The sequence below is a fragment of the Periplaneta americana genome, chromosome 3 (assembly GCF_040183065.1).
Source record: "Periplaneta americana isolate PAMFEO1 chromosome 3, P.americana_PAMFEO1_priV1, whole genome shotgun sequence".
Classification (NCBI taxonomy): domain Eukaryota; kingdom Metazoa; phylum Arthropoda; class Insecta; order Blattodea; family Blattidae; genus Periplaneta; species Periplaneta americana.
Genome location: NC_091119.1, coordinates 155933127 through 155951632, shown reverse-complemented (window position 1 = coordinate 155951632; position 18506 = coordinate 155933127). Strand labels below are relative to the sequence as shown.

General features: G+C 37.2%; 1 protein-coding gene across 1 annotated transcript in view; it reads left to right on the top strand.

Moving 5' to 3' along the window:
• Positions 1-10689: 10689 nt before the first annotated feature.
• LOC138696726 (26S proteasome non-ATPase regulatory subunit 13-like) overlaps positions 10690-18506 on the top strand; it is a 29352-nt gene continuing 21535 nt past the window's right edge. The window contains exons 1-3 of the mRNA XM_069822060.1: positions 10690-10873; positions 13780-13916; positions 18015-18129. Of these exons, the coding sequence (XP_069678161.1) occupies positions 10712-10873; positions 13780-13916; positions 18015-18129 (414 nt within the window). The 5' untranslated portion in view covers positions 10690-10711. The remainder of the gene's footprint in view (positions 10874-13779; positions 13917-18014; positions 18130-18506) is intronic.

The following is an 18506-nucleotide window of genomic DNA, read 5'->3' as shown; positions in this document are numbered from 1 at the left end:
ATTGTTATTTTACGACGCTTTATCAACTGCTACGGTTATCTAGCGTCTGTGGGAGATGAAGGTGATCATGCTAGCGAAATGAGTTCAGGGTCCAATGCCGAAACTTAGCCTGCATTTGCTCTTAATGAGTTGAAGGAAAACCCCATAAATAATCTCAACCAGGTAACTTGTTCCAACCAGGATTTGAACCTAGGCCCACTCGTTTCACGGTCAGACATGCTGTGGACTTTACCCAAGCGTCAGGGGTCCGGTGATTAGCTCTGTGATCTAACGGTTTTCGTACTTGCCGTGAGATCCGAGGTTTGCAGGTTCAAACCTGGCTGAGGACGATAAAAATCCAAAACATGCTTCCTTCGGAAAGAAAGTAGATTTCTTCCTCTTCCAGAGACGCTATTGTCCTTGAAGGGCGAAGACCTGCCGAGAAATTGTAATCCAGTCCTTTCTATTGTGTACACATCTTCTCTAGCCTCTGATTCCCGACTCCTTAATTTTTTCGACTTCTTCCAGCTACCTCATTTTATCGAATAAGCCCCCCTCGCGTAATTCATCCCCTTCAAGATTTTTTTCTCATATAAAATATTGAAATTAAATTAAATATTGCATATTTCTCTCCTCTCAAAGGATACTGGAATTCCTTTCAATCATCTTGTGGTGGAAAAAATTTTTCTATGGCATTTGTTTCGCATCCCGTAAATTTTTGAGCGTGAACGTTCAGGGTCAACGATCTCCTAACAATAGTTCTGAACCTGATCCGCCTAATTTGTACAGTCTTAGAAAAAAGTTTTGTCGCACAGATACTTTATACATGATCAGACATACAACGAAATAACACTAATTTTATGGCCTCAACTAGTCATTCTATTGTGAACCAGGTCGCTCGTCCTCTGATCATGCGCAATGCCTCCTTTTTGGGAATTATAACGTTTTTCTAAGACTGTACTATCTTTTTCTATTTTTGTCTTGCATATATATTTTTTATTGCATGTCTCCATCACCCTCACTTTTCCCGTCAGATAAAAGAATCCGAGACTTGGGGCCAATATTGGAATTGATTTAACAAAATTATATTTATGTTTATTGGCCACCCTACTCCATTACCTCCTGGCCTAGTAGTCTGAACTGCTGACCCATGGGTAGATGGTTTACTCTAGAGTGAGGTTAAAATGCTTCGAGATTGGGAAGGTTAAAATTAAAAAATAGTCGGTCATGAGTGATTTGTTAGGTGATAGTGATAAATTTGATGACGAATTAAGTTCGGAAAATGAATATACAGTGAAACCTCTCATTCACGGACATCGAAGGTACGTAACAATCTGTCCACATCTGGGAGATGCCCTTTATTGGGAGGGAGGCTCCCCAATCTAACAGTAAATTTATAATATACATTATGTATCCCTTCACACTTTAAATGAAGCTTAATTCTAAATACAGCCTACTGTACTACAGTAAATAAGACCGAAAAAGGAAAATACAGTACTGTGCCATGCAATTTTATTCTAGGTGTACAGTTATGCAGTACTGTAATTTACAGTTTTCAAATTAACCTTTACGTTCAGGTGCCATATCTCTCGAAATAGTATGGTACAACTGATTGAAGTGAAGAGAATAATCCTATTAACCCTATCATGTGTCGAATACAATTTCACGATCGCGGAAACCTTGGATCCATCAGACAGGTTAAATTTTATGATTTTGTTATCCACCCGCTTCCAGCTAACAAGGGTTAGTCGGCTGGGCTAATGGTAGCCTATGAGACCCTAAGGTCCGTATTCATAGATATTCTTAGCGCGGGCTTCCGGTGGATGATCAGCGAACTAACGTTTTTCGTATTTATAAACCAGTGTTAGCGATATGATATGATATGAATCCTATACAAGTAACCAGTCGATAGCCGGGGCTAGTTTAGCACGCTCGTAGCGCGGGCTAGCGAAATGTCTATGAATAGCACCCTTATTGTCTTCTTTCATGTTAAGGAATTTCTGTACAGTTCTCAAAACTAAATTTTCCATTTTTGTAACACATTAGGTCTTGAAGTCCAAGTTCTGTCCGCAGTCAGAAGGTAAAGTGTCCGTAAACGAGAGTTAAATGTATCATTATTTCTATATTATTTCAGTTGAGATATAAAAATCTGACCATATATGAGGAGTGTCCGTATCTTGGAGGTGTCCGTAAGGAGAGGTTTCACTGTAATTTGAATATGAGAAGAAACTCGGAAGGCCGTGAAAGAACAGTTCAAGATACTGTACGTCCCAACAACGTAAAATCCCGAACTAGTTCTGAAAACGTATTCAGCTAGCGCATACGTCAAAAGAGGTTCGGTATTAGTTTGTAACGCGTTCTGAATTGCTTGGTAGAACAGTGCTAGAAGCTAGACGTCAAGTAATCTTGCCTCTATGTATGATTCTCACTATCTCGAAACAAATACTATGCCTCTGCAGTATCGAGGAACATGACCAATAAATAAACAACAGGAGCAAAAGCCGAGGCGTGTTTTCGGTCATTAAACAGAGTATTTTGAGAGTATGGCTTATCAGTCTGGGGTGACTCGTATCTTACAAACCCTGAACTCTTGGGGTCAATGTGTGAATAGATATTTCCTAAGAAGGATCATTTTACAAACACAAATAAAACAACGAGAACAGTGAGCGGTCTCATTTTGCACACTGTACTGCAGAAGCGCTGATATATTCACTGTTACAAAAATGACCTCAGAGGATTTTATGTATTGTACGATGGATCGATAAAATAATCAATCACAATGCAGAACTTCCGTCCACACCCTTCATATTACAGTCGTAACAAAGAAGTCTTATCATGGACATACAGTAACTAAATGGTGTTACTGGATCGATAGTATCCTCGTTCAATTAATGCCCTGCCGCTTTCTTTTGAAGAGATAAGATATCGATCAGGCTCACATACCGCTCCAATCACAAGAAGCATAAGATATGTCTACCAACGATGCGTTAGTATTTTCAAATGACACGCCCATGTCAATTCACTTGGAATATACAACGTTGTCATATCTCGGGTAGAGAATGTTATGTTATGTTCTATTTAACGACGCTCGCAACTGCAGAGGTTATATCAGCGTCGCCGGATGTGACGGAATTTTGTCCCGCAGGAGTTCTTTTACATGCCAGTAAATCTACTGACATGAGCCTGTCGCATTTAAGCACACTTAAATTCCATCGACCTAGCCCGGGATAGAACCCGCAACCTTGGGCATAGAAGGCCAGCGCTATACCAACTCCCCAACCAGGACGACTCGAGTAGAGAAGGATAGTAATTTTAATTACTTCAATTTTAATAAAAAATCTTATAGCTTAACTTTTATTCACTGTGGATAGTGGTGACAGAAATCGATGTATTGGTGTCGGTATAAAAGTAGGCCTAATTATTGTAACTACAGATCGGGTAATCTTTACAATGAAAACGTGGCAATACCGCTTGACATTGCACATAGGGAACTGATGCTTGCAAAAAATATATATCCAATACAAAGCTTACCAGTTGGGAACTAAATATCGCGGCGATCATATCATGGACGACAGTTGAGATGAAAAGAATTTGTCGGCAACATAGTAATTAAACTTTGACTGTTGGAAAAAAATGCGATTGGCGCAGGATAACTTAAAGGGCTGTCGACTTCCTTGCGGTAGCCTTCTTTGCGCTAAACTCAAAGCACGCCGCCTGTCGCTGATGATAGCGAGGCGATAATACGATAAAGAAAACCAACTCAAAAGTTCTCCGGTTGATAAAAATTATTTTGGGAAGATCAGTTTTAGACGACAATCTTATGTATTCTGAATTTACTTGTAATATAAGATGGAAGAATGTTCAGCTTTTCTAACAGATCGATTTATCCCCCATTGGAAATTTCCTGAAAATTAAGTCTCCGACATGTTTATTTACGAAAGTAGGAAGATAAATAAACCGAAATATATTTATTTTGCACTGAATAAATGAAAAATTAACAATTTTTTAACAGAGAAAATAATTGGCAAACAAAATCTGATATCGCAAGGGCATAATTTGTCCTAACATATTGATACATTGTAATGACGTCACAGTAGCTACATCTTTTTTGTTTTTTTTTTTTGACATTGCTTTGGTCACATGACACTACATTTCTGTAATACTTCGTCAACAAACAATTTGAGTACTCATGCAAAATTATCAGTAGCTTATGGATCTCGTATTAAATGGAAAAAAACAAAATTGCTTAAGTGGATAGAACTATTTTATAATATAATATTTTATATAATATTTAAAAGTAGAAGAAATATTGAAATCGTTTGTAATGTTCAAATTTATGAGATAGTACCGAATCGATTTAGATTGTAGTACGAGGTACTGAATAATAGCCTATGTTTTTGTTTTAAGGTACACAACTTTGAAACGTGAATATGTTTTCTTAATTTCAAGAGCATGATATATTGATTCTGTGACAATAGACTGTGAAGTGGTAAGTAACGATTTCTATATCATTGTGTGAAAATATAAAAATTTGTATGTACGTTATGAAATAAATTTGTGTTTGAATTGAAAGCGACTTTTTACAATTTTAATGTTACATAGTAGCCTATGAAATACGAGTATGATACGTGTTTTCAGAACTCAAATTTTTATTTATCTAGTTTGGATAGTGTGTAAAATTAATTCGCTCATTCAATGAAGTATACCACTTCATTGTGGAAAGGCCGTGTCTCAAAGCTACGTTTATAGCTGAAGTGAACTTGATAGTTGACTAAGTAGCCGGAAATGACGTCTGAAGTCATGATCCAAAGCTACATACTGCATAGCAATCAAGTCTGTAATAGCTAGTAAATGAAAATGCTTGCTTGATGATGACTTGTACACTAAACAAACATGGATGCCCCATCAGCAATTATTACAGCTATGAAATCTTATGATGCTCTGGAAGTAAAATTTGTAGAACAATACGTCAACCTTCAGTATTGATTAATATTGATACTCCTGTACCTTCTTTACATTTTTTAATTATTGTAATTTTAAGGCCCTTATCTTTTCCACATAACTCATAATGAAACTGCATTAGGACACAACCTTCTTAATTCAGTACTGCACCGTGATGTCATAGTTTTAAGAGAAATAGTCTATGAAGGTCGTGATTCAAGCATACATGTCCAAAGCTTCCTAGTTTGTAATCTATTAGTCAGCTAGTTGCTAGTCACTAGTGTGTACAGTAGTATAGACTTGAGCTTTCGAACACGGCCTTAGTATTACACTTACAATTGGTTTCGGTATTCGATGACGGAAATGATTCATATCCTTGTTATACCGAGGCTAATTGTCATAAAAACACTATTTAGCACTTACAGGTTGACTGCGTATAGGTTCACTATTTTGGAAGCAGTTTAAAATATAATATATCGTAATCGTCCTTATTTCCCAACATGAAATAAAATGTTATAGGCCTAAATATAACACAGTCTATGAATAGGAAGTGTGACTATAACGCATGCATTTTATTTTCCCCAACAGCTGTTGCATTATAAAATAGAGTCCGTACAAGATCTTCCACTTCTGAAACTATTTTGTTGTTTAAGTAAAGGTTCACGCACTGACAGGAACTTCCCAAAACCTCGAGGTCAGAATATCCTATGAAAAATCGTATAGACCACGGATGGTTACTGTGAAAAAAAAATTGAACACAAACAAATTAGGTGTCAATACGAATTGTAGGACAAAAAGAAAAATCTTAAAAATAGCTTAATACCTGCATCTGTAGGATTTTGGAGCATTCGTTTTAGAAACGTTCCTATTGCCCTGTCTAGGCCTGTGCTTTAAATTTAAACATTTTTTCTTTCGGACAAGTAGAGCATCCACCGGCCACTGAACGAATATTGCACACTTTTATCACTGTCAATGTGGCGCTATAAACCAATTATCAATTTTATCACAGCCACAGCACATTTCAATTCTTATTGTACTATATATATATATATATATATATATATATATATATATATATATATATATATATATATATATGCAATTATCACTACATTAATATTAACACATTTAATATATCACAAAACATACACTGAACGAATTAAATGTAATTATTATGGAAGTCGTCATATTTTCTTCCTGGAATTACGATCCACTTCCACGAGATGGCTACCGACACGAATAACAGGGTCAGCAATACATGCAAATGAAATGATACTAAATGTGAGGAATGTGTGTAATATTATGTGAAAGGTTAGATTAGGTTAGATTAGGTGTGTATTATGTGACAGGTTAGGTTAGGTTTGATTAGGTGTGTAGTAATATGAGAGAGGTTAGGTGCAGTATTATTACTATGTTGGCGATACTGAAATTCACTTTACATTGACTAAATATGGCCGTATTCTTCATTCACGCACGACGATTTTCGTATATAAGTAAGATACAGTACGTATTTAGGGCGAGTTGGGTGGCCTTACAGCTTTCCCAGTGAACACATCAATTTCTACTAATCAATACTATAAATCCAATGAATTTTCAAGGTATTTTATCTAGTGCCTATAGTGGCTGTTACATAAGTAACCTTCACCCTTCTTTCTTTATCATACTAGATTTGAACCAAGAAGAAGACGCTTAGAGCAATCAATGACCCTTTTTAATAGTGCGACAATGTGCTTGCAGGAAGAAGTGATTCCCGTTTCATGTTGCTGTCGGTCGTGTTATGGATTATCGGCTTGTATGTAATAGCCACGGTTGGGGAGCGTTTCACCGCGTATTATCTGCGAAACGTGTTGCTGCCCCACACACCCACCCCTGCACCAGTAACACCACCGCCTCCTAGTACGCCACCCTTCGTTACACCTTGCCAAAGTTCCAGTGAACTGAAACGATATGTAAATCCTTCGGTACTCCAGGCGTCAGTGCCATCCTGCGGCGTCTTCAAACAGGAACAGAGCGATCTCTGGCGGCAGCTGGATACACTACAGAAAAACAAGTGAGGAAACTTTTGCTTATTTACGTATACTAATAATAACGAACACTAATATTTTTAATGGTTATTCCATATCCAATAGTGAATGAATGGAATGAAATGGAATTTCGGGAGAGGAGCATTATGAACCAGCACTGCGACCTATAAAAATCTATTGAGTTAACTCTCAAGCTAGGCGCACTCCCAAACTCACACCGGCTGACTGCAATAGGTCCGCTGCATATCCAGATTTCATACAGGCAACCCCTCTCGTCCCTAGGCCAGCCCCCTCGCGTCTTTCGACGAATGTTATGGAATGATGACGGAATGGAGAGATACTGACGAAATGATGTAGGCCTAGATGCCTAATATGGAGAATCCTTACGACAAGACATCTTTATATTCTTCATCCTATACAATAAATTTCAGTTGCAAGAAATTGGAACTCGCTTCCGAGTGACGTAAGGGTTGTTGGACAATAACTTCATTTAGGTCAAAATTACACAAATTCTAGCTTAACAGATTAATTACTGATTAATATTTCTTACTTATAATGAAACTAACATCAGTCCATTCTTATTATTACCATTAATTTCTCTAAATAAAATACAAAACCACTAATGGCAAAATCTCATTACATTAATATTATTCTTATTACACCAATATATTTTAGATTTAAATTTTGCTCGCTGTAACATAGTTCTAGTAAACGTCTGTTAAATTAATTCTCATCATTTAACCAGCTAGCTATCTCAACTTAATTATAATTCTTTACATATTGCATATAGACTGAATTTAATTACATTAGCTCATAAATTAAGTTATTACTTTTTATTATAGGTTTTATCTCAACTTAAACTAGTCGTTAAAACTTAACTGAAGAATACTGCTGAAAAATCTTTAGTGTATTGTAAAATATTCATAATTTAAATATGTAGGCCTACATATGTCACTATTTTATTGATTAAGGCTGGTTAAATGGAAGAGAAGACCTTATGGCCTTGACTCTGCGAGCGAAAATAAAACATTCTAATTTTCTAAATGGAAGAACCCCGAGAGAAAAAAAAACCAACTTGTCCGCCATGAGTCACTATGGATGTTTCAATGAAAATTTCCAGGTCTCACCGAGTATCGAACCCGGACCGTCTGAGTGACAGGTTAAATCGATGTAGATTAACCCAAACTACTTTGCTCTGAAATATTTTACATTCCTCCTGAGACACCCTGTATAACAATTTACTTCACACCTTGTAATACTGGATGATTGGTACACTTCACATTGATACACTCTGCGCTTTGTTTTGTTCCTAGGCTGTGGCACCATCTTATTCTCAAGCTGCTGGATACAGTGAAGAGTTCTCAGTTCGAAGGACAGGAAAATGCCTTCCGCCTCTATAATAGTTATATCAAGAACTCACAGGACAAGTAAGTCTTATACACAAAACTAGAGAGTGAGTGGAATTTGTCAATGATGAAGTAACAGAAACATATTAATCGTGAAATTCAATTTATTGACTAATCAACATTTAAGTAAATTTAAGTTTACATAGGTCTTCTGAAGACCGTAAACATTGTTGAAATACCAACACAGAAATCATAGCTGATTAGTCTACAATATTACAACAAAATCTGTATATAATTATAAAGTTATGCCCCTCGGACAGACGGATCTTATCAAAGGTTAGGTTAGGGTTAGTTCACGGTAGCTACGGGCGGATTAGGACGACCCTTTGCACATCGGGCATACTGGGGCCTATTGTGCATCCTGAATGTTATGGAATGAATGAGGATAAGGGTGTACCACCGGCCGCATGTGGTCTCTAACCCGCTTACCCAATGGGAGCCTCCTATCTTCCCTCGAGATATTGAAGGTCTAAGTGGAGAGGAAAACGTTGGTGTCAGGATGTCCATATTCGAGGGTTGGAACGCCAACCGTACTGGAGGCTCTATTGTATAGATGGCCATCGTGCCTCACTTCAGAAATAATGCCTCACTGACCTTCAAAGAGCTTATCGCTCCGAGTGACATCATCTTCACAGTCCCCGTTCCTCCCTCACGTAGCTCCTAGGCGTGGGCAGGTTCTATATCAGTTTCATAAGCAATATCAGTGGTGGCATAATGGCATTATCAAAGCAGTGTGTACGCGTTAGAAAACGATTATTTCGTGAGAAATGGGAGGAAGAGTTTTTTTGCTGTTTAGAAGGGGAGAACATACGAATGCTCGAAAATCCTATTAGGCATTAATAAATTTAATATACAACGACATTACTCCTTATGTCATAAAGAACATGCTGAATTAGAAGGTAAGACAAATTAAATGTTATTTTTCGTACTATTCCGAAGAAAATTTATGATCTTAACATTTGCATAGTATATTAAATACGACATTATATCTTAAACACGCTGCATTAAAAGGTACGAGGAATTAAATGTTGTTTGTACGTATTATTTCCAAAAGAAATTTATCAAAAAAATATCAAATGTGCGTAGAAAACGAAATATGATTTTCTGAAATTATTTTAGGTCGAGAACGTGCAAATCTATTAAGTAATCTTGATAAACGCCAGAATATTCAAGAAAATAAACGTAGACAACGTGATGGAATATTATTGGCTAGTTACGCAATTTCTCGCCTGTGTTTTAAATCAATTCAATGATGGAGAAATAGTAAAAAGGTTTATGATTAAAGCTGCCGAATTAATTTGCCAAATTGAATAAAAGTTTTCGAGTCTCTCACGTTAACCAAGCGCTTTCCTAATAATTCGCCACTGACCGCCTTAGCGATTACGATAAGGTGACGCAGGTCACAGCAGTTTATATTTCCCATCCTACTCTGCAGTCTCCTCTTCTAGTAAACAAACTATTTCAAATAGAGTGCCTCACGTAACCGAAAATTGTGCCCATGTATGCTCTATTGTGACACATACAGGAAATATGCGAATCCGTCGCAGATGCCGCTATTTATTCATTTATACAGTGTGTCTAGAGATAGAGTGGACTTGCCGGTTCTTTACATGTGAATCTGGCAGTAGGTGCGGCAACTCTCGCCCAGTCCAAGGCCGCCGCGGTCCACTCTATCTCTAGACGCACTTTAGGAAGAAATTCTCTCCAGAGTGTCGATTTTGAAACGTTGTGTTATAATTTTGACAATTAGCAATGGAAGAAGTCCAAGCAGCTCAACCATTGAAAAATTCACCTTTGCCCTTCCTCCCTTCATTCAGATCAATATTATTTTTTAACTTAAACTCAGGGTGTCAGTCCCCCTCCACCCGCCGCCGCCTTTAATGTCGCGACTGTGCTCTTGATACACAAATTTCAAGAAAATCTGGTTTAAACTAATTGTTTGTAACATTCGAAAGTCACAGTTTCTATTCAGTTGGTTAATGTTATACATTTTTTTTCATTCTTATAAACTCATAAATGTCCCCGAAATTTATGAAAAAAAAAAAAATTCCCTTTTCCCTTGTATTTTTAAATGAATAACTCAACTTCTCCGAAAAGGAGAAACTTCCCTCTACTTATAGTCATTGCTGCCATATTGGTGGTGGTGGTGGTGGTAGTAGGCTACTAATGATGATATGGTGATGGTGATGTAATCACAGATGATCTCTCCGGGATCAGATCCACTCCTCATGTTGTGAGATATCGGTAATTAATTATTCAGCTTCGCCGCCCTATCTTCCTGTTGTATCGGTTATAGAGTAAAAACTAATCATTAAAATGATCCTGGGTAACAGAATGAACCCGATTCTGGTCGCCGAGGTAATGGCCCACCTCGTGGAGAAGTTGGCTTACCCCACTCAGGCTGTCCAACTGTTGGAGGAGGCGGAATCCTGCGTGGAGAACAGTGATGGCGCCTTGGCGCTGTACAAGACGTTGCGAGCCGAATATCTGTTCACTCACATGGGTGACGTCAAGGAATCCAAGGTGCGCAGTTCTGGTATTTAGTCAGCAGTTACAACATTTTTCTTTCTCACTATAGTGCCTATACAGCACAAAGTATTGCGCCGATCACGGAGGAGTTAAAGTTATTTTCTCCCCTTATATTAGGGAGTTCGAGGTTCGATCCCGTAGGTCTGCTATCATGTCTAAGGTTTTTCGTAGTTTCCGAAATCCCCCCAGGCGAATAGAACTAATCTAAAGAGTCATGGCCCGATTCGTTCCCAATCCTAATAAAGTCTCCACCATCACTTTTCATCTATCAACACATCAACTATTGGGTCGACCTGGTTGGCGAGTTGGTATAGCGCTGGCCTTCTATGCCCAAGGTTGCGGGTTCGATCCCGGGCCAGGTCGATGGTATTTAAGTGTGCTTAAATGCGACAGGCTCATGTCGGTAGATTTACTGGCATGTAAAAGAACTCCTGCGGGACAAAATTCCGGCACATCCGGGGACGCTGATATAACCTCTGCAGTTGCGAGCGTCGTTAAATAAAACATAACATTTTTTTTTCAACTATTGCTATAGGCCTTCTACTCTACCGATTGAGCTACCCAGGACACCGGCTCAATTTTTCCCTTTATATCCACATACCTCAAGTGGGCTGACAAGACGCCAGAGACTCAACACTGAGTGCACACAAACTCTGTGTGACTTGAATATTGTGGTTTTCTGTTAACGAACAGTGACGAATATCATATACATCTGGCTTTCAGGTGAAGCTGACTTGAATAATTTCAAGGGAAAAATTGTTCCGGGGCCGGGTATCGAATCCGGGACCTTTGGTTGAGCGCGCCAACGCTCTACCGATTGAGCTACTCAGGTACTGTAACAGACACCAGCTCAATTTTTCCCTTTATACATTACTCAAATGGGCTGACAAGACGCCAGAACCCAACACTGGGTGCACATAAACTCCACTTGAGGTGTAGGTCTTCGACGTCTTTTATTTTAAATGTCACATTCATATTTACAACTCAACGTTTGACGACTCCCAAAATTAGGCCTAATTCAATGGGAGTCAACTCTGGATGGTAAACTGGGAGTCTTAAGGCTCTCTGGTTATTTTCAGCTAATATCTGGTCAATAAAATGAAGCCATGAATTCCAAGTCCACATTTTGAAGCTATATGAGTTATGGGTATCACTAGAATCGTCTTGTCATAAGCTTTCATATGACATTCAGAACAGCTCAAAAATTCTCATTTTCAAACATGTTTTTCGAATGATGACAATCAAAACATCACACGGGCATGAATAAATAATGTTGTTCTGACTCTCAACGCAGATACTTGTAGTGAGCGCGGCTGACTTCCAGAACAACACAAGTGTACTGTACATCTCCACCCGCTCTCGCTGAGCGGAGCTGCTTCCGCTTCGCTGTTACATTGTATTCCCGCGAAAAATGTTCCTTTTTTGGATCATTTTATTAAACATTACGTTCCCCCGAGTGTAAAAAAAGCTGTATATTTTCACCGATGCATGTACAGCTCGAAACTGAAACAACACTGTTGTCAAATATATACATCACTCAGTCGAAAGTGAACGTTTTCAATACATGAGACATGTTTTTAGTGGGTTATTTTACGACGCTATATCAACATCTCAAGTTATTTAGCGTCTGAATGAAATGAAGGTGATAATTCCGGTGAAATGAGTCCAGGGTCCAGCACCGATAGTTACCCAGCATTTGCTTCTATTGGGTTGAGGGAATACCCCGGAAAAACCTCAACCAGGTAACTTGCCCCGACCGGGATTCGAACCCGGGCCGCCTGGTTTCACGGTCAGACGCGCTAATTGTTACTCCACAGGTGTGGACTGAGACATGTTTATCCTACAAAAGGCCACTCCTTGTTTGTTTAGGCTTTTGTTGTGCTTTGCAAATATACATACTTTTTTATCAGTGACAGGTTAAGTTTGGTATGCCTTGAATATGCTTTTTGGTAGATAGATACACAAATAGATGTATATTTGTGCTACTTTTGTGAAAAATAAGCTAGTTAGTATTTTTTCATATAAAATTATCCATTTTAAGCGACTTTGTAATTTGGAATTTGTGATGTTTCATTTGGTTTTAGAAATGTAAACTGTGTTTTCCGCCATTCTTCAGTACTTTTCGTTTTCGAAAGCTCATGAAAAATGATCATTGTTAAAATAAAATAAAAAAAACCGTTAAGACGGACTATAATTTACCAAAATAAAGTACTGTGTGCCTGTAAAAATATATTCCGAGATTTACATGTAATTAGCTAATTACATTTATTCATTGCAGCTGTCGTAGTGAGAAGATGATTTTTGGCATGCCTTTTCGTCTTATGCCTTCTAGCTTCCACTCAAAAATTGCTATTTTATTCACTTCTGGTAACCCGAATATGTCAACAGCCCAAATCCGTGTTATCCATAATGATTATTTTAAAACTAAACAACAACTCTTCTGTTGCTACTTGTATTTGGACGGACTAGTACAAAAGGGAAACAGCTCAAAATCTTAAGTTTTGATAAATCTGCATTTTAATATGTCATGGTGCTGTGAATAATCCAAGGATCATTGAAAGTACCCCAAATTCTGTTAATGACGAGTTATGGTAGGCCTATACTATAAGTTTCAAATGAGAGTTACGAATATGTTAATTGGATTTTTAACACCAACATGATACTTTAGAATGCAGTTTTCTCAAAACTTTAAATTTTGAGTTGTTTCCCTTTTGAACTGGTCCGTTGATTTATACTTCCCGCAACTCCTTAACCATTTCCAAATAGACGTCGTCTACATGATACGTAATCATTTCTCCTTAAAATTTTATTTTCTCAATGACACGTCTTGAAAGTTGAATACACTCTTTCGAAACATATGTGTAATTATTTAACTACTGTATAATACTTTTCCATCGCAGAGGGTGCTGGATCAGGCAAAGAAACTGCTACGTGGCATTCCGGTCACAGCCATTGTGCACGGGCGGTTTTACTCCTTGTCGAGCAGGTGGCATGAGTCGCAGGGGCACTACGAGAAGGTCTATCGCAAGATTCTCAGGTTAGCGTTCGCAGCTTATCTGGCAACGCGGCGTGTTAACACTATTACTATTACTACTCCGATTATAGTTAGAGTCTAAAACCAAACCCTTTAACTCAATTAAATATAGAATATAATCTAAATTTAACAGAAGAAATACTAAAATCAGAAGTAAACACTGAAATACTAAAACAATTGTCTTTAGAGACAATTAATATTAGGTACCCTCCACAAAACTGGCTTCATTTATACACTGACGGATCCTTGATCTCCAGAGAACAAGGTGCAGGTGCAGGTGTTACGTGCTGTCTCTTCTCACTTTATAGATCTCTTGGGTATGGAACAAGTTTTGATGGTGAAATCATTGCAATAAGTGAAAATCTAAGGAATCTCTATGCCACATCAATAAATTTAAAAATGCAGTTATATTGTCAGACTCCAAAGCAGCTATTCTATCAATAGTCTCTAAACACACACCTTCATCTCAAACAGCAGAAATAACTAAAATGCTCTCTCAATTAATATCACTCAATAAAAGAATTGTATTCCAATGGATATCATTCCATTGTGGAATCCTGGGAAACGAGAATGCGGATGCTTTAGTAAAGAAGGGCAGCACTGCTACTTACAGACCTGTTACTAAATCTACGTATTACTCTGTGAAAATATTTATTAAATCTACATACTTAGACTTCAACAAACAAAATTTGATAACTCAATCCCAAGAGAAAAAATGGAACTCTCTGCATCAAAATCCACAGTTAATTCCCGATTAACCACGAAAATCGTCTGTAGCTGCATTTAGATTGGCAACAAGCCATGATTGTTTGGCCAAACACCTGCATAGAATTGGAATATATCAGTCCCCTAACTGTCCATTGTGCAACTCAAACCAAGAAATGTATTCGGAACACCTCAAAATCTGTGCTTCAGTGGCTGGCCATGATAATATCTTTGAAAAATATTGGAGTGCAAGAGGTCAAATGACTTTATTGTCAAATGCCTGGCATTAGAAAACAACAACAACAACAACAACAACAACAACACTTTATACACCAAAGGTGAAGCCCAACCATTTTCCCTCTATTACTACATGCCAGTGGATTATAGTAATTGTAAATGGGTCATTCAATAATTAGTGGCAACATTTGAAGTAACAACAAAGAAAACATTTTTGGAACAGTCACATTGTTGCAGTGGGCAGAAGTAATCTCCCTCAACATGAAGAACCCGCCTACACACCTCACGGAGACGACGGATACCACCCACAGCGTCTTGCTGCACTAATCTTCGAACAGACTGCTCTACTGCTCCTATAATTGCCTGTCTGGTTCTAAAGCGAACTCATATCTGTGGCCGGGAGGAAAAAGGTCTTAAAGTCAATTTTTTGTGAAAATAAGATTTTTATACATTCTGAAAGCGGAAACAATTCTCTAGAATCTGGTAAAATGGTTAAAGTCAAATAAGACTCATGACTGGATTTATAGAGCGTTACCAAATGTCCTAAGTACTTTTTGAATCGAGCACACACAGAATAAAGGACTTAAGAATATTTAATACTTTATTCCTTACACACCATCACATGTTTACTTTCCATGCTTTCCTATTAAAAAGGCCTAACTTGTATTTTAGCCATTTTATCACATACTGATGCCCTTTCCTTTTAAAACTTTAAGCAGCAGGGTAAACAGTCCTATAATTGTTTAAGACCCATTTTGCTTTCCTAATAATTTACAGTTCTCATTTATTTTGACATGAAAAAGGTCTTATGTTTACATAGTCCCTTCTATTCAGTTTGGGTTCTAGTCTTAAAAGGGCTTAAGTGCGGCTATTTTTAATAATCAAGAAAATTGTTAAATGAACAACATTACCTATTTTGGAAGAAATATAAACAAATAATATCCAGGAAAACCCTCTTAATTAAAAAAAACTCTATAATTGACACCAATTTCAATCTTTCTACTACTCTCCTGAGAAGTATAAAATTTTTACTTAAGACGCAAATCAAGATTTCAGGTATAACTCCCTGTAAAGTTGATTTGAATAATTTCGAGGGAAAAATTGTTACTTAAGACCTTTTTCCTCCCGGCCACAGATGTAAGTGATAATTTCATTTTCGCGAAAAGTTCAAAATCACATTGGTTCATATCTGAGGAGTATGGAAGATGCTCCAGAATTTCCCAGTTCCATCTGCGAAGTAAATTAACCACAGGGGAAGCTATGTGAGAGCGAGCACCATCATGTAACACAATAGTATGAGAATTCAGGAGATTTGGACGTTTACGGCGCATAGATGGTCGTAAATGCTGTTCCAGAAAATAACTGTAATATGCACCATTCACATGATTTCCCGCAGGAACTGAATGAGTGACAAGAACACCGTCAAAATTAATAAGCAACAATGAAAATGACTTTAAGTGGAACCTGTTCTTGCAGATACTATTTGGCCGTGGGGAATCATTGTGCCGCCACTCATTTGATTGTCTCTTCAATTTTGGTTGGTAGCATCGAACCCAGGTTTCATGTAAAGTTATGATAAGTCGAAGGAAACGCTTGCCTTCACGTCCATCGCATTCTAAGTGCAATCATGCTTTTCCATTCTCTGCCACATATTTTCCTCTTTAAGATTGTGTGGAATCCACAGAGCGCAGATTTTCCCCATCTTCAACTTCTTCTTAAGTATGTGAAGAATCGTACCAGGAGCAATTCCAACTTACCTTGCTAGTTCAATACAAGTCCAACAACAGCGTCCACATGCACATCATTTGCTGATTGCGGTCTGCCAGCTCCGCACTTTTGATAAACATCTTCCCTCCCGTTGCGAAATGCATGCGCTCAACTACAGTAGCCACGGTACGATATGGTGAAGTCTCTCTACCACAAGCTTCCAGTAATGCTGTATGGAATTGTCGAGCATTCTTGCCTCTTGCAATCTGAATTTTAATGAATCATCTTTGTTCGTATTTGCTAAACATTTTAGAGCAGTACAGATAATAGTCTACAAATTAAACTCACTACAAATATCTTATAAATGAGATTATTGTTTTCAAACTCACATATACCACACATTAGATGCTCTTCTTTCTCATTGTTATCAGCTTGAATCATTTACCGCTGATAGCGCCACATACAAACTTGTTGCCACTAATTATTGAATGACCCACGTATTATTTGCAGGTTGAATTTTGTTGTGTCAACTTTATTTCCAATAATTAATAAATAAACAGTATAAATTTTATAGTGGTATTCAGTTTTTGGAATTAGTACTGACTGTTTCATGGGGACAAACAAAATAAATTTTTAGATTAGGTCACATGAATCTAAACTGTTTAAGTCAAACCAATGAATTTCATGTTGTCAGACAAAATATATTTTAAAATTAGTCATATCAATCATGAATAAATTAATAAATAATAAATAAACAAACAAACGAACGAAAAAATAAATAGATAAATAAATAAATAAATAAATAAATAAATAAATAAATAAATAAATAAATATTATTATCGTTGTTTCAGTACATAGCATTGTTCTTTTACCTGATTTACTGTTATCTGTTAACAGTGTTGACAATATTGAAAAGACGACTATATTAGCTATTTAGGAACTAATCTTACATGAACCACACTATACATTCATGTTGCTAAACAAATAAAATTGTAATATTACATCAACCACTCAAAATAAATAAGTAAATACAATTTCTTTATTATTATTATTATTATTATTATTATTATTATTATTATTATTATTATTATTATTATTATTATTGTTGTTGTTGTTGTTGTTGTTGTTGTTTCAGTACATAGCATTTCATTTTAACACATTTGCTGTTCTAATAACAGTTGGCAACATTGAAAAGACGGCCATGTTAGATTTATTGGAACTAATCTTACGTGAACCCAACTATACATTTCCGCTTAGGTTGGTTATCTGGTTAGTATTTTCGACGTTTTCCCAAACCATAAGGTGAATGTCAAGTAATCTATGGCGAATCCTCGGCCTCATCTCTCCAAATACCATCTCGCTATCGCCAAATCCATCGACGATAAATAACCTAGTAGTTGGTACAGTGTCGTTGAATAACAGACTTAAGAAACGATTTTTTTTCTTCCGCAGGTATCTTGACTGCGTACACGTCGAGAACATTCCTAAAGACGAGAGCTTGCGTCTGTCGAAGGCACTTGTCACAGCCGCCCTGGTGGGAAAGAAACTCTTCGATCTGGGAGAAGTGGTTGGTTTTACATTATGAAAACACATGATTAATTCTTGTTCTTTTATTCGTATATTTTGTTATGTCTAAACGAAACATCAACTCCTGAGGTTATCCAAAAATACTCAAATTATTTGTCCTTCGCTATGTTAGCAGTTTTACTTATAAGTTCTGCAAACCCAAACCTTCTTTTGACATAGGTCTACGAAATGAAATATTAAGTAAGTGCTTTATTCCTCAGTATTTATAAGTGTATTCGTTTGTTTTTATTCAGACTTGCTTTTACTTTCTCATTTTTCTAGTTTGGGATTTTATTTTATTTTTTTTTACTAACGCCGCGCATATTACGTGTAGCTATTTGCGCTTCTGCCTAATTATTGTGTTATATTCAATTAGAG